The sequence below is a fragment of the Peromyscus californicus genome, unplaced genomic scaffold (assembly GCF_007827085.1).
Source record: "Peromyscus californicus insignis strain IS unplaced genomic scaffold, ASM782708v3 Scaffold_22__1_contigs__length_63687245, whole genome shotgun sequence".
Taxonomy (NCBI): Eukaryota; Metazoa; Chordata; class Mammalia; order Rodentia; family Cricetidae; genus Peromyscus; species Peromyscus californicus.
This window is the reverse complement of record NW_026294525.1, coordinates 17634077-17659458: the sequence shown is the minus strand read 5'-3', so window position 1 is coordinate 17659458 and position 25382 is coordinate 17634077. Positions and strand designations below refer to the sequence as shown.

The following is a 25382-nucleotide window of genomic DNA, read 5'->3' as shown; positions in this document are numbered from 1 at the left end:
TAGTCATACACATGGTTTATTTGTTAAAATAAATCTAAATTTAAAAAAGAAACACATGAATTATACATCCTTTAACAATTGGCTTTAGGGGCTGAGATGATGGCTCAGTCTGTAAAGTGTTTACCCTACAAGTGTGAGCTCCTGAGTGTGGTCCCCAGAACTCATTCAAGTTCAATCCCAGCATGCTTTTAATCCCATGCTGGGGAGATAAAGACAAATGGGATCCACTAGCCAGCCTGTTTAGCATAGCCTACTTGGTAAGTTCCAAGACAGGCAGCAAGTGATCTTGGCTCAGAGAGAGGGGGTGGGGAGAAGAAAATGTGAAAAGTTCCTGAGGAACAACCCAAGGTTATCCTTTGGCCTCCATGCCTCCGTGCACACAAAAATTCACAACTCATACACATGCACATGCACGATTAGCATTTAAATTTAAATTTTTTAAAAAATAAAAATTGAGCCTGTACTGAGCAGAAATGGAAGCAAGCATGGGAAACTTGAAAATAATTTGCACTGACATACGCATTCAGTTACTTAAACTCTAAAAACTCCAAGCACACATTTTAAATTTTCAAACCCCTATGCACCTCAGTGAGAATTAAATTTGGCTGTTTTTAAGGCACATGAATGCCACTCATCCAAATGCAGCTTTGTACGAATTAGTTCAGAGCCAAGGGGAAAATCCACTTTATAAGCATTTGGTACTGATTCATGGGGAGTCACATTCACTTTTCAGGGTGCTTACTCCTGGATTTCTGGTTGCTTACTCCTAGAAGGATTACTTTGATCAAGTTTCAAATCTGAAGCCACAAAAGTAAAGTGTCCGCCAATTTATAAGAGATATCAATAGTGTTCTAAACATCTGTTTGAAAGCAGTGGCCCAGTGTTTCCAAATCTATTACCTAGTACTACTTAGCATTATGAATCCTGGGTGTTTGTATGGGTAGAATTCTAACTGTGGCCTCTGAGGTATGGACTTAAAATCCTCACTTTCCAGTCAGGTGCAAAGGGCTGTAGGAGTGGGTCTTCTGGGGTATGGCACAAAGAACCAGGTCTATGAAACAAGAAGAGTGAAGAATTTCGCGCTCAAGTCTGACTATTCAGGAAGTCATACTTCTAAGATCTGCTGTGCACCTGATTTATAACTACCTGGTGATTAGAAATATTGAAAATGCTTTCATATACCTATTAGCCATTGGGATGTCTCTTTCTCAGCAAGGTCTCTGCAACAGCAAGTCACTTTCTACCGTTTCACCTGGTCTCGACCATCCAAAAAAGCAAACGACTCCTCCCCCTCAGTTCTTAAGGGGTCACATAGGCAGACAAAGCCACGCCCTAGGGCTTGTACCCCAAAGCCATTGGCTGAATGGAATGAATTCCCATCACAGTCTCCTTAGGTCTATTGCCCAGTCTTTAATCGGGTTGGCTGGTCTTCTGCTCTTGAGTTTCTGAAGTTCCTTGTGTATTCTGACCCTTAAGCCCTTGTCAGATGTATGGCTTGCAAATATTCTCCTTCTGTTGGTTATCTCTTCACTTTGCTGGGGATTTCCTTCAGTGGGGAGAGTCTGTAGTTTTATAAGAACATTTCCAAGATTTTTTTGCATATGAGACTCCTGCAAAACACATCATTAACAATCTCTTCACAAGTTCATGACCTTACATTTGGACTAGGTGTTTTGTTTTTTTGTTTGTTTTGTTTTGTTTTAGTTTACACACAGTTAACTTGGAGAGGAAAATAGACCTCCAAATGCCTTACTATAATGAATATATTTATTGTACAATTTATGAGCACTCCAGGAAATGAGATCTAACAAGGAAGCCAAAAGCAGAGAGGGACAGACTTCCCCAACCACTGAGCCACCATTGTAGAAAACACTGACAGGACCAAAAGACCAGGATAAAGATTAACGAAGAGGGGTTGGGGATTTAGCTCAGTGGTAGAGCACTTGCCTAGCAAGCACAAGGCCCTGGGTTCGGTCCTCAGCTCCGACAAAATTAAAAAAGAAGAATAATGAAGAGAAGAGATTCAGAACAGACAGAAGCTGTCAGCACAGACCAATAGTCCTGGACTGAATCATCCAAGCAGATTCAAATCAGCTCCAACACTGTCTGGGATCGACACTCCCACAGCTGCGGCCTCGGAGCCTCCCCTCCTGAGCAGTCCAGGGAATTTCTTGTTTCTTTCTCCAGTAAGTAACTGTGCTGTCCAGCCCCGGGCTTTCCTAGAAATTTTGGCTTCGTTTTCTCCTGCCTTCCACATGGAATATATATCTGAGGGAGGAAGGTCATATCATTTAACTCAACAATAAGTCATGTACAGAAAAAATACAATTTCTTGACTTGGTCTATAACTAATACAGCCCTTTATGTAAGCTCCCCAGGCACTGGCTGGCTGTAAACTATGAAGAAAATGTCCAACCTGCTTTCGCACTGAGTTCATCCCAGTATTTCACATTGGCCCTCTAGTAAATCAAATGGCTCTACCTCTCACGGAGACTTCCCTCCCTACAACAAGGCAAAGGTGTGAGCAGAGAAGGGAGAGGAAATGTCCTTGATTCAGGGATCCTCTGACCGTGACTTGTGCCTTGATTGTGGAGTACCCCATTGGTCTCTGAGGCATGGACAGCAACTGTCTTTCAGAGTTGGCTCTGGGTGACTTGGCCTTCCTTACCTTGGCTCTTGTTATGGCACATTCCCCAGCCAATGTCATAGTATCCAGGAAGCCAGTTAACATGGCCATGCACTATCAGCTTGATTTCCGGGTCACCTTACCTGTTCCAGCAGAACTCTGTTGGCCTACCAGCTCTCCATTCAACATCTGTGAGACTCAGTAAAAACCAAGTCTGCTCTTTCCTGTACACCTTGCAGTATTCCTTAGTTACTTAACATGATCCATGCTGGGATTTGTAGTTACCGACATATTTTTACACTTATTTAAATCAGTACTTGCCCATCAATATGTGAGGACATTCTGCTCCCATGGAAAAAAGTTCTTAGATGTACCTCTCCATAGACACAACAGCAGTACAATTTAGGAGCATTAGGAGACATTCTCATTGCTCCTTTGCATTTTATAAGATTTTTTTTTTTTTTACAATAGAGTATCTTCCAATATTGTTCTTTTAAAGTATAGGTGTTGGGAAGACAATTGGGAGCCTGAATGCTGTGTAAGCTTGAAAGCCTGAGTCAATTCCCAGCACCCACACTAGAATCTGGCCATAATGCTGTGCATTTCTAATCCCAGTGTTGGGGAGGGGAGACAGATCCCTAGATCTCACAGGTCAGCTACCTGGCAGAGTCAGTGAGCTCCAGGTTCACTGAGAGATGCTGTCTCAGAAAAATAAGGCAAAGAGTGATTGAAAAAGACATTCAGAATTAACCTCTGCTCCCCCCATATACATGATGCCCATGTACCATGCACATACATGTGCCTACATGCACATACAACAAAACACACACACACACACACACACACACACACACACACACACACACACACACACAGAATATTTGGTAGTTGGCAATCATAAGCATAGTAGCAAGTTCTTAGGTATGATTTTTTTTTTTAAATCTATGGTAAATTTCTTCCTTTGTGAAAAAAATGTTGAAAAGTGGGCAGAATTATTATAAACAATTATCTCCAAGCACAAGAAAATGACCAAAGGCAGAAAACAAATGGAGGCTATTTACGACAAACTTATTGGTCTGCTGGAACACTGCTGTCCTTCTTCCCCGGGCAAGCCGCCAAGCCCATAATCTAGAGGACACAGATTCGTTTCTGTAAGAGGCAAACCTGTGTCTCTCCAGCAAGAGGTGACAAATTCCACTGAGTGCGAGGGTACGGGTACGGAGCTTGGAGCTTCAGCAGACAATACCTCCTGTTTCAGCTCAAGGCAGACGAAAAGCAGCTCGACTCCTCACGTGGTTCTGGATAACTGCATGGGGGACATCTCGGAACACCTGCCAGCAGGTGGAGACTGAAGGAGACTTAAGAGTTTGCAGGGCAACAACAGGCTATCCAAGAAGAGTCCCAGCGCAGCGCAGGCCCAGCATCAATAGTGCAACAGAAAACAGAGGCCTTGAACCCGACCAATGATGCCTTGTTTGCAATGAACACTTGCAAATGAATATACATAGACAGAGGGGTTTACCGCGTGACTCACTGTGTCACACTGCAGCTTCCATGATGAGATATTTTATCTGTTCCTTTTTTTCTCTTAAATTTTTTTTGGGGGGGTTGCAGGGGCGAAGGGTGGAGGGCAGATACAAAGGGATGAGGTAATGAGTGGGATCAAGATGCATGATATGAAAGACACACAGAATGAATAAAAAAGAAAGATTAAAAAAAGAAAGCATTTGCGGGGCATAATTGCTCACACCTGTAGTCCCAGATGGCTCACACCTGTAGTCCCAGCACTTGGGAGACTGAGGCAGGAGGATCATTGAAAATTTGAGGCAATCCAAGACTGCATAATGAGTTCAAGGCTAGGCTGAATTACAGGCAGAGACATTTTCACAAACAAACATAAATTAATCATAAAAACAAACAAAACCCATCACACTCCAGAAGAATTTCCTCAACAGAGCTGAACAATGCAGGGTTAAAGTTTTATGGGCTCAGAATATCTGAATCTGACTGCTGATGCTTAATCGCTGGGCCTCTACACTACACAGGCATGGGGACCTTTGGTAATGAGGGTAAATCAAGTAATCATCAATCTGAGAAAGACATCAGAAGCTGAATATTAGGGCACAGCTAATTCCCTACTTAAGTATGGACAATTTACTAAAATGTAAAGTAATGCTTGAAAATATTGAAACTGAGAATATTTATTACAGTCTATTAGCTACACTGTCCAATTTTCAATTTAAAAATTTCCATCATTTGAATATACAAGAAGCAACTCATTCTTAAAAAGTCAGTAGGATTGTAGGAGCCAGAGGGGTCAAGGGCACCACAAGAAAACCCACAGAATCAACTAACCTTGACTCGAAGGGGCTCACAGAGACTGAGCCACCAACCAGGGAGCCTGCATGGGACTGACTTAGGCCTTCTGCATATATGTTACAGTTATGTAGCTTGGTCTTCTTGTGGGACTTCAAAATGTAGGAGCAGGGGCTGTCTCTGACTGTTACTTGCTTCTGGGACCCTTTTCTCCTACCTGGTTGCCTCATCCAGCCTTGATAGGATAGGAGGTGCCTAGTCTCACAGCTATGAAATGCCATAGCTGGTTGATCTCCATGGGAGGCCTGCCCTCCCCCCCCACCCACGAGAAATGGAGGAGGAGTGGCTGGGGGGTGGGGTGGGAAGAAGGAACTGGGAGGAGACAAGGGAGGGGGAACTGCAATTGAGATGTAAAAATAAACAAGCAAAATAAATAAATACAAAAAAAATGTTTCCATTTAATACATTAAAAAAACAGTCAGTGGGAACTGAGTCCAAGTAGGCTCAGACGCTGGATTTTAGGATTAAAAGATGTCAAAGTAAACACCTTCCAAGAGTTTGTGGGAAATATGCTAACAACCCATCTTCAAACTAGCAACAGTAGAAAAACAGACACTACAAATAATACCAAATGGAAATTCTATAGCTTGAAAAAAGTCAATAGCTGAAATTTCAAATTCGTGAGATGAATTCAACTTCAGATTGGTGATCTCAGAAGAAGGAAAACGTGAGTTCGAGTGCTGGAGCAACGGATTATCTAACTAGTCCCAAAGGAACACAAGCAAATAGAAAAGGATGAGAGGGCTGGGGAGAGGGCTCAGTGGATAAAGGCACTTGCCACCAAGCCTGACCATTTGAGTTTCATTCCCAGGACCTACATGGTAGAAGAGAACTGACTCCTACATGTTGTCCTGTGTCCTTCACTAGTATGATGTGACAATCAATCATGGGCCTCTCTCCAGTAAATGAATGTTACAAAAAAATTAAGACGTGAAAGAAAATGGGAAACATTACACATATAGCAGAGGAGATCCTAAACAGTTTAGGAGAAATGATGCCACACTTTTCCAATATAGTAAAACTGTTCCTATATAATAAGCTGAGACATCCAACTAACAAGCTGACTGAATGCAAAGAGAACCACACTAAGAAATATCATAGCCAAACTTCAGAAAAACAGATAAAATTTTGAAAATGGAAAGAGAATAATTACAAACCACATACAGTTAATATATATATGTAATAGCTTACAATGTATGAAAATTAATGAAGTCCAGACAGTAAGAGATTGGTATACTCAAGCTGCTAAAGAAAAAAAGACTATTTAGTATTTCAAGACCCAACAAATCTTACCTGGAAAGTAAAGAGGAAGTACATTTTCAGACCAATGAAGATGTACATGAATAATTTCTACTAAAAGGTGTTACAAAAACTATTTTTTAAAATATTTAAGTGTGTGTGTGTGTGTTTATATGGGTATGTGTTGTGGAATATTATTTTAACTGGGCAAAGATGTGTTACATTTGTTTATGCTGCAGAATATTTAACTGTGTAAAGATGTGTTACTTTTATTTATGCTGTATTTGTTTAACAATGTAAGGGTGAGTGTTTTATTATGTAAAGATGTGTTACATTGGTTTCACCTTGCCTGCCTAAGGCACCTGATTGGTCTAATAAAAAGCTGATTGGATAATATATAGGGGGAGAAAGGATAGGTGTGGCTGCCAGGCAGAGAGAATAAATAGGAGAAATCTAGCTCAAGAAAAAAAAAAGGAGCAAGGAAAGAAGAAAGGAGAGAATGAGGAGCACACCCGGGGCCAGAAGCTGGGCAGATGCCAACCACCCAGACATGAGAAGCGGTCAAAGTAAGATATACAGAAGTAAGACAGGTAATGAGCCCTGAGGCCAAAGGCAGACAAAGGGAAACAGGTTAATTTTAGTTAAAAGAGCTGGCCAGAAATGTGCCTAAGTGAGGCTGAACATTCAAAACTAATAAGAAGTCTCTGTGTCATGATTTGGGAGCTGGTTGGTGGCCTAAAAGAAAAAGCCTGGTACAGGTTTGTGCACACTGGTGCCGATGTCCTCAGAGGCTGAAGGCCTTGGGTCCCTTGAAGCTGGAGTTACTGGTGGCTAGGAGCTGCCTGTCGTAGTGTGTCCTTCGGAAGAACAACAGGTGCTCTTAACTGCTGAACCACCTCTCCAGTCCTGCTTTGCATGGTCCTTATCATAAAGGGAAACGTTGTGTTACTATACATTTTTCCTTCCTTCCTACTGTGTGTGTTTCACGAGGGCCATCGAAACACCTACCTACTACTAAATCATCTCATCACAGGACTACATGAAGCCACCTTCACCCAGAATAGCCTCTTAACTTCTCCAGGACACTGGTTCAAAATGGCCTGTTTTATTAGGAACATACACATCGACATGGTTAAGTTTCTAAAAGGAAACCACCAACTAATCACCCTCAGTAGCAAACTGTCTGTGGTAGGAAAGAAATGTGAGAGAAGGGGGTATGAGCTGAGAGAAAACAGGTGTGTGCTGGTAGGAAGCAGGTATGTGCTGAGAGAAAACAGGTATGAGCTGAGAGAAAACAGGTCTGAGCTGAGAGGAAGCTGGTGCATCCTGAGAGGAAGTGGATATGTACTGATGGCAGACCCATCTGGCAGGAGGAGACCAGTGCAATAGTTGATAGTTTCCAGAGCAGCTCAGGCCAGAAAAGAAACCTTACTTGATAGATTAATTGGTACTGAATATAAGCTTTCATCTGGTGATACTGTCCTGCTAGCTGCCAGGGAAGTGAAATTACCCATGAAATGAGTTTGAGGGATTTTTTTTTTCTGTCTGAAAATTTAAGTCACCTGATTAAAATAAAGCATAATTGAAACAGGATATTGAGATTGTGAATCCCTGCCTCTGGGGCTCTGAATTTGCTGTGAGAGACCCTTGCCTCACATTTCTTTCCTACCCCAGACAGTTTGCTACTGAGGGTGATTAGTTGGTGGTGGGCTCGTGGTTTGTTGATGTATTTATTTTATAACCTGTCTATCAGAAGGCAAGTACCACAGGACAGATCACCTCACTTGTTCTTCACTGTTCTAGAACCTATAATGGTCATGGGAGGTGGGATAGGGGCTGTAAAGATTAGCTTTTTAATTCTCTATCAGGTTTCTGATGCAGCCATATGTCTGAAATCATCGAAGTCAGCCACCCCTCAGCTCCATATAACTTCTCTGCCATCTTTTCTGATGTGTGAATTAGTTGTAGTGTTGGCTGGAGTACCAAGGAGACCCCTGCACACAGAGATGCTGGAGGAGTTCATTTCTTTCTTCACAAGGGAGCAGAGGGTGCTGGCAATTCACCTCAGGCAGACAGATCTGCTGCACAAAATCATTCAGGGGTCCACATTCTCCTCATCGGTTCCTTTGATGTTCATCAAAACCCTGCCCCCATGTCCTTGACTGAAGGTGAGCCACTGCCAGATCCACATTCAAGTTCATGGAAACTGGGAAATAAGAGGGTGTCTTAGGGTTTCCATTGCTGTGAAGAGACACCATGACCATGGCATCTCTTGTAAAGGAAAACATTTCATTGGGGCTGGCTTACAGTTTCAGAGATTTAGTCTGTTATCATCATGGCAGGAAGCATGGCAGCATTCAGGCAGACATGGTGCTGAGGAGCTGAGAGTTCTACATCTTGATCCCCAGGCAACAGGAAGTGAACTGTCCCACATTGAGTTTATATAGCTTGAGCGTATATGAGACCTCAAAGCCTGACCCCCACCCAGTCACACACTTCCTCAACAAGGCCACACCTACTCCAATAAGGCCACACCTCCTAATAGTGCCACCCCCTATGGGCCAAGCATTCAAACACATGAGTCTATGAGGGCATTCAAAGGGAAGGGGAGGGTGCACACTCATCTAGTACTTATATATATATATATTCCTTTGTTCTCACAATCTGCTGTCTCGACCTCAGTCACGTGGCCATACCAACCTGCAAAGGGGCCTAGAAAATGTAGTACCTACGTTAGTGGCCACTAATGTTAGTTTGTGGCTTCTTTTACTAAAAGAAAACAGGAGGAAATGGGTGCAGGGGACATTTGTCTGTTGCTACATCTTAGGAGCCTTGACCGTAGTTGGTCATTGTCTTCTTGAAATACTTGTGATTCCTTGCCTTCATGACCCAATACTCTCTTGTTTTCCAATATGGCTCCCATTGGGAAAATGCCCACTATCTCTGGAGTGTTTAAAGATCAGAACAGTGTGATGAAAGACTCTTATTTCCAGTGTTACTCAAAAGCTTATCCCAACCACTTTCAATATGAAACCTACCTTTGTCTTCAGGAGTAACAGTGAAGCATCATATTCCCATTTGATCAATGTCTTCAGACGTATCCAGGAGAGCATGGTATAGTGATTCTTAATCCGGATTTGGGATCTCCTAGAGGCCATGGATAAGCTGAAATCATTTTTTAAACTTGTGTGCATTTTTGTGTGAGAGGCTGAGTCCATAGATTGGTCAGATTCTCCAGGGACTCAGTGGTCCAAATAAATGTCACCATATTATAGAAAAACATTAGTGATAGATTTGCAAGATTGGTGTCTGAATTCTGATCTTGCCACTTGCAAGCAATACTCTTTGTACAGGTTTTGTGACTTATTTGGATTCTGGTTTCTTCATCCAAAAAGTGTTCTTTTGTATTCTTGCATACATGTATCAACACCTTTTTGTTTGTTTGTTTTTTGTTTTTCGAGACAGGGTCTCTCTGTGTAGCTTTGCACCTTTCCTGGAACTCACTCTGTAGCCCAGGCTGGCCTCGAACTCACAGAGATCCACCTGCCTCTGCCTCCCGAGTGCTAGAATTAAGGGCATGCGCCACCATCACCGGGCAACACCTTTTTTTTTTTTTTTTTAAATGTGTTTTAACAGGCCAATAAGATAGCTCAACCAGTTAAGGCGCTTGCCACCAACTCTAACAACCTGAGTTCCACACGTGGGACCTCGTGGAAGGAGAAACCCAGCTCCCATAAGCAGTCTTTTGATTTCTATGTATGCTGCTCCGCAGCACACTGCAAACACACACACACACACACACACACACACACATACACACATACACACACACACACACACATACACACACACACACACACACATACACACATACACACACACACACACACACACATACACACACACACACACACACACACACCCCAAATGTAGTAAGAATGTTTTTAGGTGCATCTCGTCTTTGCCGAAGCAACCGCGTTACTGCACCACATACTAAAAACAGCACATTCCTCAGTACACTCAAGGCTCTTGTTCGTGATTGCGGCATACTCACGACACTTCGCTATGGTACTTTTTTGTCACCAAATAAGTTCTGGATCAGGACCAGTGATTCTTCTGCTCCCTAAATCACCCATTCTTCTTCCAGAGTCTGTATTGCTGTCATTTATCAGCTCGGTGCCCCTGGGTGATTTCTTAGATCACTTTCCCTCAAGTACCATATAGAAGTGTAGCTAGGTGTCTGTGTGGCTCCCTTTCCAGGGTCCCATCCTAGGTCAGACAAAAGCTCTATGAGTCAGGGAGTGTGCGCCTTAGCGTATATTCTTGACAGAAATGAAAACCCAAGTGTAAAGAGGAGGAGTAGCTGGCTTTACGCCAAAAGGTTAGTAATTTGCCGAGCCAGAAGATTATATTTCAAGCTGTAATCTCTTGCTAAATTTTCTATTAGGATGACCTTGGCGATCTTGACTAGACCTCCCGATGAGAGAGCTTTCTCTCATTTTCACAGTTCAGTATTTGGCTGTTCTTCAAAAAGTTATTTCAAAGTTCTTTGCAAAGCACGAGCCATATTTTTCTCTAAGAGGACAGGGAGGTCTGTGACATGCCCATTGAACAAGGACTAATGACGTTGTTAGGAAGGGAAGAGAGAGGACATCACCTCTCTATTGATTCCAGCTCACAGGCATTAGCAGCAGACAGTGTCCTCTGCAGTGGGAAGAGGGCTCCCTTCATGTTCCATATTGGTAAGGACCTTGGGATGAGGAATTGAGGCAGCTCTGTAGGTACACGGCCTGCTAAGATGCAACTGGAAATAACTTGAGCGCAACTGGAAACTATTTGGCTCTTTGAAGTGGTTTATACCAAGGATCTGTTTCATTGTGCCAGAAATAGAAGCAATACTGAGACAGTTTCCTACAAAGCCTTTTAAGTGGTTGATAACATCACCCTGGTTAGTTTTAGAGACCAAATGCGAAGTGTAAATGTTGCCATTTCTTTTCTAAAAGCTATGTGTACAGCGTGTGTATATATCCGTGTGTACCACGATGAGTGCATGGTCCATGGAGAGCATACGAAGGTCAGGGGACAACCTCAGTTTGTCTTCAGCTTCCACCTTGTTTGAGGCAGGATCTCTTGTTGATTTCCTCTGAGAATGCCAGGCTACCTGGCTTGTGAACTTTGAGGGAGTCTCTCGTGTCCACCCTGGATGTCCTCGTAGGAATGCTAGGGTGCTAAATGGATGCTACCACATACAGCTTTATATGGATTCTGGGGATTTGAACTCAGTTCTTCATGCTTGCATGACCAGAACATTACTCACTGAGCTATCTTTCTAGCCCCTCCTCACTTATTCCCGCCCCCCCCACCATGCTTTTTTCTTTGTAGTGGTACTGTAAACTGAACCAAGGGCTTTGTGATGGTTTTGTCAACCCGACAGACTCTAAAATCGCCTGGGAGATGGGTCTCTAGGGAATTATCTTGATTACGTTAAGAAGACTCATCATAATAGTGGGCTGGTTCACTCCACCAGCATGTGATCCTGGATTGGATACCCTGGAGCTGATACAAGCATGCAGGCAATCATCCCTGTCTGCTTCCTGATTCGGATACAATGTGCCCAGATGTTTCAAACCCTTGCTGCAGCTGCCTTGACTTTTCTGCCCTGAGCTGTAAAACAAGCCCCTTCCCCTTCAAGCTGCTTTTGTTAGAGTATTTTATCATATCTGCGGTAAAAACAGAAACAAAACTTAAAGCAGCCTTCCCTCGTACATTCAGGGTGAGTGCTTGACGACTGAGCAGTATCCCTAGTCTAAAATTATGGTGTTTAAGTGTCCTCTGGTCACATAACAGCTTTAAGAAACTTTGGGGCATGGGGTTGGGGTTGGGGGCAGAAACTGAAAGCCCGAGACTATTTCCAGTGTGTTTCTCCCTCAACCCCCACCCCAACCCAGAGTAACTTTCCAGTGGCTTTCTACTGTGGTTTGGGTGTGTTCTAGTCCCTCCAAGTCTGTTTTCATTTGGTTGCTATAGTGCTGGTGTTGGGGGGTGGGCCTCTAATAGCTGACTAGTTGGCTTGGAGGGATTGGTGTCTTTCTCTTGGGAGTGAGTCTCATTCTCCAGGGACTAGGTTAGCTACCACAAGAGCAGGCCCTCTCCTTTCTTGCATCTTTTTCCTCTGTTCTAGCCTTGGTCTACTGACCACATAGCTCACCTACTCTGTCCATTAGCATTGCCGCATAATAGTTCTGGCTTTCTCTGAAAAAAAAAAAAAATCAAATTAGTCTTCAGAGTGTGAGGGAACATTTCATTCAAGGAGCTGCCAACACTAAAAGAATTGCAGAAACACAAAGCCACAGGCCCATGATGAAGTTAATGTTGTTTGAACAATTTCCTTGAATGCCTTTCCTGGTGGTTGGTGCCCCCCCCCCCCCCCCCGCCCCGGCATTATTTTCTTAATCCTGACAGGGAAACCACTTCTGGTTTATGGACCCTGAGGTAGAAAAAGGGAAAAAGAAAAAAATTAAGTTTGTGATACACGCTAGTTTTCACCATTACACTCTGGGTCTCAGCCCTGGACATGATATTCTAAAATCATCGGAGTAATCTGTAAGCTACTACGGGCTGGATGTTTGTGTCCCTCCCAAATTCATACGTTGGGAGCCTGTGATCATGGGATAGAATGTGAAGATGAGGCCTTTGGGAGATGATTTAGTTATGGGGTTGGGGCCTTCAGGACTGGAGTTCATGTGCTTGTGAGAAAGACCAAAGTCCCTTCCTTCTTCATGGTGTGGGGACAGAAGCCTGGGACATGGTTCTTCATGAGGATCTGCCAGTGCTTCATCTTGGACTTCAATGATGCACAGGTGGGAAAAAAAAGGGGAATGTTTGTTTTTTAGCCACCTGATCTGTGGCATTTTTACTATGATAGCCAAAAATAAGACAGGAGCATTCCTACCACAGTGGGGCTTGTTTGCATCTAGAACTAATGGGCGATTCATTAGGATCCCTGAAGAATTGCTCTAGTGCCAATGGGCCAGAGGTTAGAAGTGGCTCAGGAAGGAATCTAAGCTATTAAGGGCATGAGATGGTCTTTCAGTACATCTTAGGCAAGTAGATACCCCCAAACCAGAAGTCCCTAGCCCTCAAGGTGAAGGTGGCTTATTCAGATTTGGTGGGCACTTCATGCTGGCTGAGGAGATTTCAATCAGATGGGTCTAAGTTAGAAGCCACACCAGTAACAATCAGACAGTAAATGCAGTTTCCCTGCTGTGGACTTCAAGGCTGAAATCCCCAGGGCATTCATGAAACTATGTGAGTGAGCCACACAGCGCCCTCTCCTGCCTTGGTGAGGTACTTTCACCTGCATCTAAAAGAAACCACTGTGGGTGGGAAAAGGGGGTATCAGTTTACATCTCAATCTGACTGAAGACTAATCCCAATAGTACTCAGTGGGGAAAGATTTTTTTCCCCCGACTGGAAGCAGCAGAGCTAGATGAATTCCTGGCTTTCTAATCCTCTCCTCAGGAGGGAGTGGGGTTTGCAGGCAACCAGTTTCAGGAAAAAAGGAAAGTTTTGTATTTTAAGCGGGGGTCTTGGGGTTAAAACAAATACCACCATTGGAAAGGAACAGCACTCATTTAGATTAATGTTTTTAAAATGCATCCAATTCCTTTATTTTCATGCTATTTAGGCAAGGCATCCAAGTCAATCAAACCACCAATCCGATAGAGGCCAAAACATCTTTGTGACAAATGAATATATTGGAATTCATTTCTGCACCCAGCTGCATGAAAAGCACCAGGCATATTTCGTGATGGGCCAGCAACACTGCTTAATGTGAGGTGCATCCAGAGAGAGAATGACTCTGTGAGTTACTAGAACTGGTCTTTGGAGACCTCCTGTGAGGTCCCACTTCCAGGGCTTTTCTTTTTCCCACCCTGGCAGCCTGATATCTTCCTTCCTCTGTGCTCTGTGCAGCAATAAGATCAGCGTAATGGCCATGCAAGGAGACCCCCACCACAACTGCAGAGTCACAGCACTCCTGGCCTGAAAAGACTGCCAATCCAATGACTTCCTTTACACACTACTTAGCTGGGCAAGGTAGTGCATCTGCAGTTTCAAATGCTCAGGAGACTGAGGCAGGAGGATCACACTGTGGCCCAGGAAGCCAAAACCAGCCTAGGCTACACATACTGGAATTCCATCTAAGACAGTCTCAATATGTCCCAGTGTGATGGTTTGAATGAGAGTGGTCCCCATAGGCTCATATAGAATACTTTGTTCCCAGTTGGTAGAACTGTTTGGGAAGGATTAGGAGGTGTGGCCTTGTTGGATGAGGTGGGTCACTGGGGTTGGGCATTAAGGTTTCAAAAGCTCAAGTCATTCCCAGTTAGTGTTCTCTGCCTCATACTTGTGACTCATGATGTAAGCTCTCAGCTACTACTCCAGCACCACTGCCTGCTGCCATGCTCCTCACCATGATGGTCATAGATTTTTAACCCTCTGAAACTGTAAGCCCCAAATAATCTCTTTTCTTCTATAAGTTGCCTTGGTCATTGTGTCTTATCATGCAATAGAAGAGTAATGAAGACACCCAGGCTGGCCTCCAACTCTCTGTGTTATTGAGGATTGCCTTGAACTCCTGATCCTCCTGTTTCTATCCCCACAAATGCTGAGATTACAGACATGCACCACATCTACCCTCCAATTAAAAGTAAGTATTCTCATATCTAAAGATCATTTCTATTCACAAAAAATGAATGCTTCTATGATAATTTTTTAAATTGAAAAATCACTCTATTGTAAACAAATTGAGTACTGGGTATCTCTAAAGATCTGAATGACTTTAATATTACAGTGCTTGACAAACAATGTAGCATTTAATTGTCTGCTTGTATTACTGTCATTTCAATTTTGTCTTCTGGGAAAACCTGTGACTTCAAGGCTACACAGCTTGTCACACACTTCTCTGTTTGGCAGAGTCATGGTCACTTTCCAGTAGTAATTATTTATGTGCTACATGATTTAAAGGAGTAAACTGACTTTATATTGACAGATATAGAAGTAAAAAATGAGCAGGATGACTCAGTTTAGAATTTCTTGGAGGAACAGTAGCACACCAAAGCTAGCTAAACAACCCACTGTAACTAGTGGAAGACTTTGTATTGCCTGGACATCTAAAAATCTGGACCAGCAACAATTTACACCATTAAGTGATATAATACTTATCAATTAAGGTAAGACATTTAGCTCTTAGACATGTTATTAAGGTTTTGTTATTGTTGTTGGAACAAGATCCAAGAATGGAATTGTATGAGGAGAATCCTGAGTGCTCGCGAGAACGCTCCAAGAAAACAAGAAAAGAGTCTTGTGACCTCAGTTTCCTCAAAACATGGAATTGTCCTTGGAATGTGTTTTCGTGATCCTCTCAGGTACAGTGAAGAGGAGTGAGTTTACTTCAGATTACTCATTACTGCTTGCTGCTGTCCTTCAGTTAAATATTTAAACCATTCTTCATATGCCTCTGCAGAAAAGCATACCTTTCTGATTGACATGTGTGGCTTATCTTTGTGATTGTATATAGCTTGCCCTCCTGAGAACTTTATTCATGTGACCTTTCTTAACCCTCCTCAGAGTATAAATTGTCTGGAGCTCTGAATAAAGTCGGCTGTTGCATGAGACATCAGTCTGTCATGTATCGGCTCCATTCTCCCAGGTTCCACCTCATCTAGAGTCATGACAGTTTTTATTTATTTATTTATTTTTATTTTATGTGCATTGATGTTTTGTCTACATGTGTGTCTGTGTGAGAGTGTTCAATCCCCTGGAACTGGGGTTACAGACAGTTTTGAGCTGCCTTGTGGGTGCTGGGACCAGGGTCCTCTGGAAGAGCAGCCAGTGTTCTTAACCACTGAGCCATCTCTCCAGTCGGACAGTTTTTACTTTTAAAAGTAAATTTACAAATGGATTGAGCAGGCTTTAAGACAAATGAAACCAAGAATTTTAATGAAAATTCACTCTAGGAGAAAAAAAAAATCTGCTCTGGGATCTATCTTAGAGCCAGGAAGACAGCACTGCATTGTAACAACTGGGATTGTGTCTGTTACACTGTAACAACTGGGTTTGTGTCTGTTACATTGTAACAGCTGGTTTTGTATCTGTTACACTGTAACAACTGGATTTGTGTCTGTTACATTGTAACAACTGGGCTTGTGTCTGTGCTAGGGTGAAACCGTGTTAGCACTTAATGACAGTTCTTTGAGAATGTTATTTCTTTCTGGCAATATCTAACTCATGTCTATCTTGGAGATATGAGTATTGTTTTCTCTGTAGCCTTCATGTAAATAAAATATAACCAAGAAGTCTGTTAGATTCTTGTTGAATTAGTTTGTTTTCTGGAAAATGTACAAGGGCAGATCCTTTCTAAAGATGCATTAGCTTATCAAGAGAAAGATACCATTTATTAGGATAAACATTTGGTTTTTTTTTTTTTTTTTTTTTTTTTTTTTTTTTTTTTTTTTTTTTGGTTTCTCTGTGTAGCTTTGCGCCTTTCCTGGAACTCACTGTGGAGACCAGGCTGGCCTCGAACTCACAGAGATCTGCCTGGCTCTGCCTCCCAAGTGCTGGGATTAAAGACATGCACCACCACCACCTGGCAAACATTTGGTTTTTAAAAAAAACATTTATGGGACTTTGAAGAACGAAGTTTTATCCACACATGTCTGTCTCACTTGGGTGAAAATACAAACCACTTTTTTTCCCCTATATAGGAATCTCTTGTTACTTGTGAGGGCTTTTCTTTATTGTTTCTCTTTGTAGCCCTGGCTGTCCTGGAACTTGCTCTTTAAACCAGGCTGGCCTCAAACTCAGAGATCCACCTACCTCTACCTCCCGAGTGCTGAGATTAAAGGCATGCACCACCACCACCACCCAGCTTCTTTAAGGTTTTTTTTTTTTTTTTTTTTTTTTTTTTTTTTTTGGTTTTTTCGAGACAGGGTTTCTCTGTGTAGCTTTGCGCCTTTCCTGGGACCCACTTGGTAGCCCAGGCTGGCCTCGAACTCACAGAGATCCGCCTGGCTCTGCCTCCCGAGTGCTGGGATTAAAGGCGTGCGCCACCACCGCCCGGCTTCTTTAAGGTTTTAAAGGATGGCTAGGCTGTTGGTTTAAAAAAAAAATCAAGGTTGTTTTATTCTTATCATAGTTTGCTCCTAATACCTTTGCCATGGCTTTTGTGTGTGTAGGTTCATATGTATGCACAGGTGTGTGATTGTGTGTGTGTGTGTGTGTATACATACATTTGGAGGCCAGAGGTCAACCTTTGTGCTGTTCTTCAGTGCTGTTTACCTTTGCATGTGTTTCTTTCTTTTTTAATTTTTGTTTTTTTTTTCTTTGTTTTGTTTTTGTTTTTTGAGACAAGGTCTCTATCTAATCTAGAACTCACCAAGTAGGCTAGGCTGGCTGCCAGCCTGTCCCGGAGATCCACCTCCCGAGCAACGGGATTATAGATACACGGTCCGGTGTCCATCTTTAATTCTGTCGGTTCTGGAGATTGAGCTCAGGTCCTCATGCTTGCAAAGCAGGTACTTTCCTGAGTGAGCTACCTCCCCAGCTCTTTGCAATTGTCTTCTGTGCGGGGCTTTATCCCTTCCATACTGGAACTGAACTCAGAACATTGTGTGCATGGTAGACAAGTGCTCTCCCACTGAGCTACTTGCTGGCCCCCATTGCTGTTTCTTTGTTTGTTTTTTCTTAATTTCTACATTTACTTATCTTTTCAGATGTGTGTTTGCCTCCTTCCTGCTCATCAGATTCCTCACAGCAAGTGGACCTTTCCCCACTGAAGGCCGAAAGCGGGCTCCAGAAACCAAGGGTGAGATCACAAACACAGAGGGTCTTGCACACATTCTTACACACAGCCAGGGTTCGGCTCACAGGACCAGGCTCTGCTCCGGGGTCACTTTGTCAGAGGAGGTCTCTAAAACATTATGAAGATTGCTTGGCAACTCCCATCTCCTGGCCCATCTTTAGCAACTCAGAAATTATTAATTGGGAGTCTATTCTGGGCTACTCATTGTACTGATTAAAGGAATTCACACTAATGAGCAATGACTGATGGGCTGAATTCTCTAAAGGGCAGTCGCATTTCTAAAGTGCGCACATTAATCCCGATAAACCTCCTATTCAGGGAGTAAATGTGAAGCAGACCGTTAACACTCTAGTTGGGAGTTCCTATGGCAAACAAAGGGCCTCTTTTCTACTTGGTGTCCTAAATAGACCTTAGAAAGTGGCTGGGACAATGTAAGATAGGGACAATCTGTTCACGTGCAGGAGTGACTCTTTGAGAGTATAACTGAGTGTGGTTCTGCCCACCTCACAACTCTCTAGCCCAGTGGTTCTCAACCTTCCTAATGCTGCGACCCTTTAATACAGTTTGTCATGCTGTGGTGACCCCCCACCATAAAATTATTTTCATTGCTATGTTATAACTGTAATTTTGCTACTCTTATGAATCATAATATAAATATCTTTGTTTTCTGATGGTCTTAGGCAACCCCTGTGAAAGGGTCATTTGATCCAAAGGGGTCTCGACCCACAGGCTGAGAACCATTGCTCTAGCCTGTGGTTTGTGCTGTCTTCACCTATGCTCCAGATTGTGAAGTTCATATTGAGGCCATGGGTAAGCCAACTTTGTTCAGTTTTTATTCCTGTTGCCGTGACAAATGGCATGACCACAAGCAACTTTAGGGAGAAAGGACTTATTTGACTTGCAATTCCAAAACTGAAAGACAAGCCTGTTTGCTAGTCCGTACAGTGTTACCCCTGACTAATAAGTGACCTCGCTTCACAGCCAAAGAAGCTCAGCAGGAACCACGGAGAATGCTGTTTGCAGGCTGGCTCAAAAGTTCATACGCAGCCAGCTCTTTGATACAGTTCAGAACCATCTGCCCAGGGAATGGTGCCATTCACAGTGTGCTGGGCCATCCCATATTAAATAATAATGGATGATTCCCCATAGATACACCCATAGACTAATCCAGTCTAGGCAATTCCTTTAACTGAGACTCTGTCAAGTGATTCTAAGTTGTGGTGTGTTGACATTTAAAACTAACTAGCATATATACTGCTCTTTTATTGTGAGTTCTTGTTCCCAGGGTCCCTCCCATTCCTCAGCTTTCCACGGAACATTCTCTGGATACACAACTTTTAAAGGTTTTCAGGAGGACAGTCCTGGAGCTATTAGATCCTCCCCTCCCCCCAGCCCTTGATTACAATCTGAATATTTAGAATGAGAGAATATTTAGGATCAGAGATGAGTGGCATCAGAAACATGTGGTCTAAGCCAAAAGACCTATTTTCAAATCCCAGGCAAACCATGAAGAAAGCCCTGTCTGGCCTGTGCCACCTTGCAGGGGTTAACATATCTGGCTTATTCATACCAACTTATGCCACTGAACGTCAGTTTTGTTGCCAACTGGATACACCTTGGAAAAGGATACTATTATTGAGGAATTACCTCCAACAGATTGGCCAGTGGGGACATCTGGGAGCATTGTCTTGATTGCTTATTGATGGAGGAGGAGGGCCAGGCCACTGCGGGCTGAACCATCCCTACGCAGGTGGCCCCAACAAAAGCAGCTGAAGGTGAGCAGGTAAGCAGCATTTCTCCTTGGTTTCTGCTTCAGTTCCTGCCTCTAGGTTCCCCCTGCCTCAGCTTCCCTCCATAACGGACTGTAATTGGTAAGCCAAACAAATCCTTTCCTCTCCATGTTATTTGGGGGCATGATATTTATCACAGTACCAGAAAAGCAAACCAGGACACTGGAAACGTAATGTAACTCTCAGGCTACATCACCTCTGTATCTGGCGATTAAAACAAAGCTAAACCGATCCCATGTGTCTGATAGAGCAGTTCGGCCAACTATCAGAAGCTCCATCAGAGGATCGATGTCAGAGAAGCTCCGTTGACTCTTTCCGCTCTAGAAGCTTCCCAGCAGTGGGGAGAGAGAGACAGGAATGAAACAGGTATGTGAGAGGACAGAGCTTCCCCCTTTCACATGTGCTGGAAGGACTTCCTGAAGTCGGCTGCCTGCGTACCCTTGTTCTCCGTGGAGCGCTTGTGGGACCAGGGAGGGCAAGAGAAAAGCACCCTCCGATCTCAGCCAAGGCGTGCAGGCGCTGTGCCTGGCCATGCCGGGCATGTTTAACTCGAACTCTTACCGCTTGCCCTTTTACCATCTCAGCTAGGTCTTGAACCTATATCCCAGTACCCTTTATCAGCCTTTGGTAGACGGCTCAGTTGGGAGATAGAAAGAGAACCAAGTTTCCAAAGTGAGAAGACAAACGTAGTCAAATCCTCCAGCACACGACTGTTTACGAGAGGGAAGTCAGCGGGCCCCAAGAGGTCGCTGGTGGCGCAGGAACCGAGACCAGATTGTAGAGAATGGAGGAAGAAAAAAAAAATCACACACACCCAGAAACTTTCTTCCTTGTTGCTGATCCTCGGCCCCCTCCTCCCTCCCTGCCCGCCCCGGCAGAAGCCGTAACGTGACACCAAGCCGAGCGAGGAGCCCCGGGGTGGGGAAAGAGGAGAGAGCCGGGGAGGGCAGAGAGCGGGGCGGCTTTGCGCCTAGGAGAAAGGGGAGGAGAGGAGAGGAGGGAAGCCCCTGTCAAGGAGGTGGAGCGAGAGGGTGGTGTCCGCCTCCCGATCCTCCCTGCCTTGAGCTAGCCGAGCCTGAGTCGGGACCAAACACGCCGCCCGAGACCCACACAAAGCCCGGGGGGGTCCACGCTGGCTTTCGTGGCGAGCCGTGAGCGAGCCCGGGGCACAGAGGGACCTGGGGCGCGAGGCTGCTGCTAGCGGGACGTGCGACAGGACGCGGGCTGCGATCGCCACCCCCACGCCGGGGCCCGGGACATCTCGGGGCCCTTCGGGGCCGCAGAGGGCGGCAGGGACCAAGATGAGGAGAGTGCCCTGAGCCCGGCAACTTTGGCCCCTCCCCGCCCCCACCCGGCTGCCCTCGGCGCGTCCCTCTCCATGTGCAGCCGGTCGGCCAGGCGCTCCGGCTGGCGGCGGATGGGTGACCTCTTCCTGGCCCGGGCGGGCTGTGCGAGGCGGCGGAGCCGGCGATGAAGAAGAAGCAGCTACAGCAGCAGCATCCCAGCGGCGGCGAGGATCCCTGGCCCCATGGGGTCCCTGTGGGGGGCGCCCCTCCGTGCCTGGGCAGCTGCAAGCGCCGGATCCCGCTGCTGCCTTTCTTACGTTTCTCCCTCCGGGACTACGGTTTCTGCATGGCCACCCTGCTGGTCTTCTGCCTAGGCTCCCTCTTCTACCAGCTCAGCGGGGGACCCCCTCGCTTCCTGCTCGACCTGCGACAGTATCTGGGTAAGCAAGGGCGGCATCCGACAAAGTTAGGCACCCGGGGAAAGAGTGATAAGCGGAGAACATCTAAAGCTGTCACAGCCACCACGGTCCCCGAGGCTCCCTAGGTGCGATGCCAGTGAGCATCTCTCCTAGCGGCAGCTGGGAGCGCCTGCTTCCTTCTGTGCGCCAAGCTGTCCGCAGCTGTCCAGGGTGCCAGGCAGGTACCCTGAGACTGGGACACCACGGACCTGTCTCCCCACCCCACCACCACTCTAATTGGGGCAGTGTATGTTTGTGAGTGTGCGTGTATTCTCTGGCCTGATGGTGCGGGGACAGTCCACTCAGTGATTATGGTTAATGACTTCCAATCCAGTCTGGTCTCTGGTTTTCTGGTCTGTGTGGGTTGGTTTAGTCCCACTTTCCAGTCTCTTCTGGAAATTCTATCCAGTGGGTCCCCCTTTTGTGGGTTGGCCCAGGTGAGGCTCCACTCTGTCCCTGGGCTGACTTGTCCTTTGGCAGCACCTGCTCACCCCCCGGACTGCAGGGAGGGGGTGTGGGAGGAATTGGGGCTGTCCGGTAGGTGCCCGTCAGCGGCCTCACCTCCGGTGAACTGTCGAACTTCTGCCCTGTGTCTCAAGTCCGAACTTTTTTTTTTTTTTTTTTTTTTTGGTTTGTGGCTAAGGAAGAGGTTGGAACCCAAGAAAACAGAGATTTCAGTGAGGTGTGACCTCGCTGCTTTCTCATCCGGGCTTCTGAGTGCCAGGGCTTGGCCAGCACTCACTGAGGTCCCAGGGATGATGGCTAGCTCTTGTGCCTTGGCCAAGCGAGGATGCAAATTCTTTGACTTCTGTAGCCAGAAGAGGTCGTGTGGAGGTTGCCTCTGAGATGGTAAATATGAGCAGAAGAACCGCAAAGAGTGGTCATCTGCAGGCCCAGAATCGATTCAGGTGGAGATTCGGTCAAAATGCTGGAAACAGAACGACCTGCCAAACTGGAGACTTCTACATTTACCTCTAAGGTCTTTAACTCACGGAAGCAACAGGTCTAGACAGCAGGCCGTTTGGAAGGAAAAACAAGAAAACCTCAAAACCACACCAACAAACGCCTTTAGGGCGTTTGGGAGTGGAGTAAACTGATAAAATAGTATTCAGATTTTTAAAGGTTAAAAGTTTCATTTCAGTAGAAGTGTTGGGGGCACTGTGATTTTTGCAAGAACCGCAATGGAAGATTAAAGAAAATATTGCCCTGGTCAGATTTCCGAAGCACAATTCTTAGCATCTGGCTTCATGGTTTTGGGTTAATAGGCCCTTTTTATTGGTCAAGGTAACCTTCATTCTTTGTAATCCTGCATTTTGGAATCCTGGGCCTTCCTTCCCAGCTCTCAGACACCTGCTCCTGCTCCTGGTAACTTTATCTTCACTGTCAGGAACAATCAGTGTCCACCAGGATGGGGAAGTGTGGAAGCTCAGGAATTTTCCCCGAGAGTCTCGTAGTGCACCGCCCCCCCACCAAGCTCCTTTCAAGTTAAGTGCAAGGTCTAGGGTATAAAGCAAGACGTGTTATATAAGATTGGGAGGCCTCTGTGTCCACTCATCCCAGAAGAGCTTGGTTCATCTCAGGTACTTGCTACAGGAACAGAAAGCTGCTTAACACGGGTGAGCACACAGAAAGGGAAGCGGGACCTACCTCCAAAGTTGTCGGATTCCAGCGCCCGGTGAAAAGCACCATGGGAAGTTTAAGACAGCGCAAATATAGCCAAGATGAGAAGGGGAATCTCGCCAGCTGACTGGCTAAACCATCTTCCGGTTTACATCCACAACTTCACTTTCCTTTCCTTGATCCTTTTCCTCTGCTTCTTGTGAGGCCAGCAGAGAAGGGAAATCATCGAAGCCACGGGTCTGTCCAAACTCTGCCTTTCTATTTATATTAGTTACGTGTCCTCTCACTGTGGCAGATGACTTTGACCCAAGCCGCTGGAGGGAGGAGGGCTTTATTTCAGTTCATGGTGTTCGTCTGTTCTGGGGATGGCGCGGCCGAGTATATATGGTGAGGGCTTATCACGTGAGGAGGAACCAGAAGCAAGGCCTGGCTGTCCCTCCTCAAAGGCCTGCTGCTAGTGGCTTGGTCTGCCAGCTAGGCCCCGTGTCCAAGGGTTCCACAACCTCCCCAAAGAGCATCATCAGCGGGTGACCAAATGTTCAAACGTATGAGCCTTTGGGAACATCTTGCATTTGAACCACGATCCCATTAATGGCGGCCATACTGCCTCTGATTAAAAAAAAAAAAGATGGACTGGGAAACTGTAGATTCCCCCCTGGGCTTTTCCTAGAAGTTCTGTGTGTAGGCTCCTGGTTCTCAGTGTGGGTCCTTGGATCTGTAGCATCAGCATGACTTGGGAATTTGTTACATATTCAAATTCTCAGGAAATCTGAATTTCCTTCCAGACTTTCTGAATGAGCCTGAGCCTGGGCCGAGCAGGCTGCACCTAAGCAAGATCTCAGGTAATCGTGCCAGGGCTGCGGCCTGAAAACCATTGTTCTGCAGTCAACCATTGCTTTCAGAAGCCGTTGAAGGCATTTGAGAGAATGAGGAGGTGGGAAGGGGACTGATTTATAGAGATGTTTCAAGGTCATAACCATGGTTTCATTTTTTTAATTTCAAGTCATATAAATGCAATTTGCTTTACGGCTTACGGCCCATTGTTTCGGGAGTGGGAGGTGGGGGTGGGGGGAGCAGCTAACAGCCACAGCCCTACCTGGCTTTACACTTCTCGAGACTATGAGAGACACGGAGTAGGAGCAAAGTGGGTCCTCCAGGAAGCAGAGTGTGGGGAGGGAAGAGATCGGAGACAGGGTATAGTGAGGAGCTGGGGTCAAAGGGTTCCTTCTTCCAGCCAGTTTGGGGAAGGACAGACTGTATTCTTCTAAGGTGAACTTCCTGCTGCAACATTCAAAAAGAAGAAATAAGCTGGGAGAGGGAAATGAAGCAGTGGGGTAAAGCATGGCTAACGCTATGCTTAAGGGTGGGGGCCCATAGGTTTTCCAATCCAGTGGGAAATGTTTTTAACAATTACATATACATATATAATTACATGTATATGATTATATATGTGATTTCATACATACATACATACATACATACATACATACATACACATACTCTGTCTATTTGTCCATCTGTCTGTCTCTCTATCTAGATTGTGTGTGTGTGTGTGTGTGTGTGTGTGTGTGTGTGTGTGTGTGTGTGCAGGTGCCACGGCGCATGCATAGAGATCAGAAGACAACTCTGTAGACTGAGTCAGTCCTGCCTTTATATGGATCCCAGGACTGAACTCACAGCCGTAGCCTGGTGCAGCAAATGCCTTTTACCATTGTGTGACCTTAGCAACCTAAAATTCTTTCTGGGGTCTCACTTTGTAGCTCAGGCTGTCCTAGAACTCACTATGTAGACCAGGTTGGCCCTCAATGCAGAGATCTACCTGCCTCTGCCTCTGGAGTGCTGGGACTAAAGGCGTGGGCCACTGCACCCAGCTTGTCCCCTACCCTCACCTTCTTTCTGCATTCAGACTTTGATTTGCTATAGAAAACAAAACGAACAGCCCCTCCCCTTCCCCCGCCCCCCGAAATCAGGTTATGATGCAGCCTGCTTGGCAGTCGCCTTATCACTTCTGAGCTGTGGAAATATCAAAAACTTGGACACACATTATTTAGATTGATATAAACAAAATGGACCAGATGGTTCACTACTGATCTTGTACAACTGGCAGACACTAAAGATTTATCA

General features: G+C 45.2%; 1 protein-coding gene and 1 long non-coding RNA gene across 2 annotated transcripts in view; one reads left to right on the top strand and one right to left on the bottom strand.

The window, feature by feature from the left end:
• Positions 1–23752, bottom strand: LOC128118404 (uncharacterized). The gene is made up of 2 exons (XR_008221188.1): positions 23286–23752; positions 1–9388 (listed from the first exon to the last, which is right to left on the bottom strand). It is a non-coding gene; the product is annotated as an uncharacterized LOC128118404 (long non-coding RNA).
• Ust (uronyl 2-sulfotransferase) overlaps positions 20839–25382 on the top strand; it is a 284603-nt gene continuing 280059 nt past the window's right edge. The window contains exon 1 of the mRNA XM_052750995.1: positions 20839–21620. Coding sequence (XP_052606955.1) covers positions 21365–21620 — 256 coding nt within the window. The 5' untranslated portion in view covers positions 20839–21364. The remainder of the gene's footprint in view (positions 21621–25382) is intronic.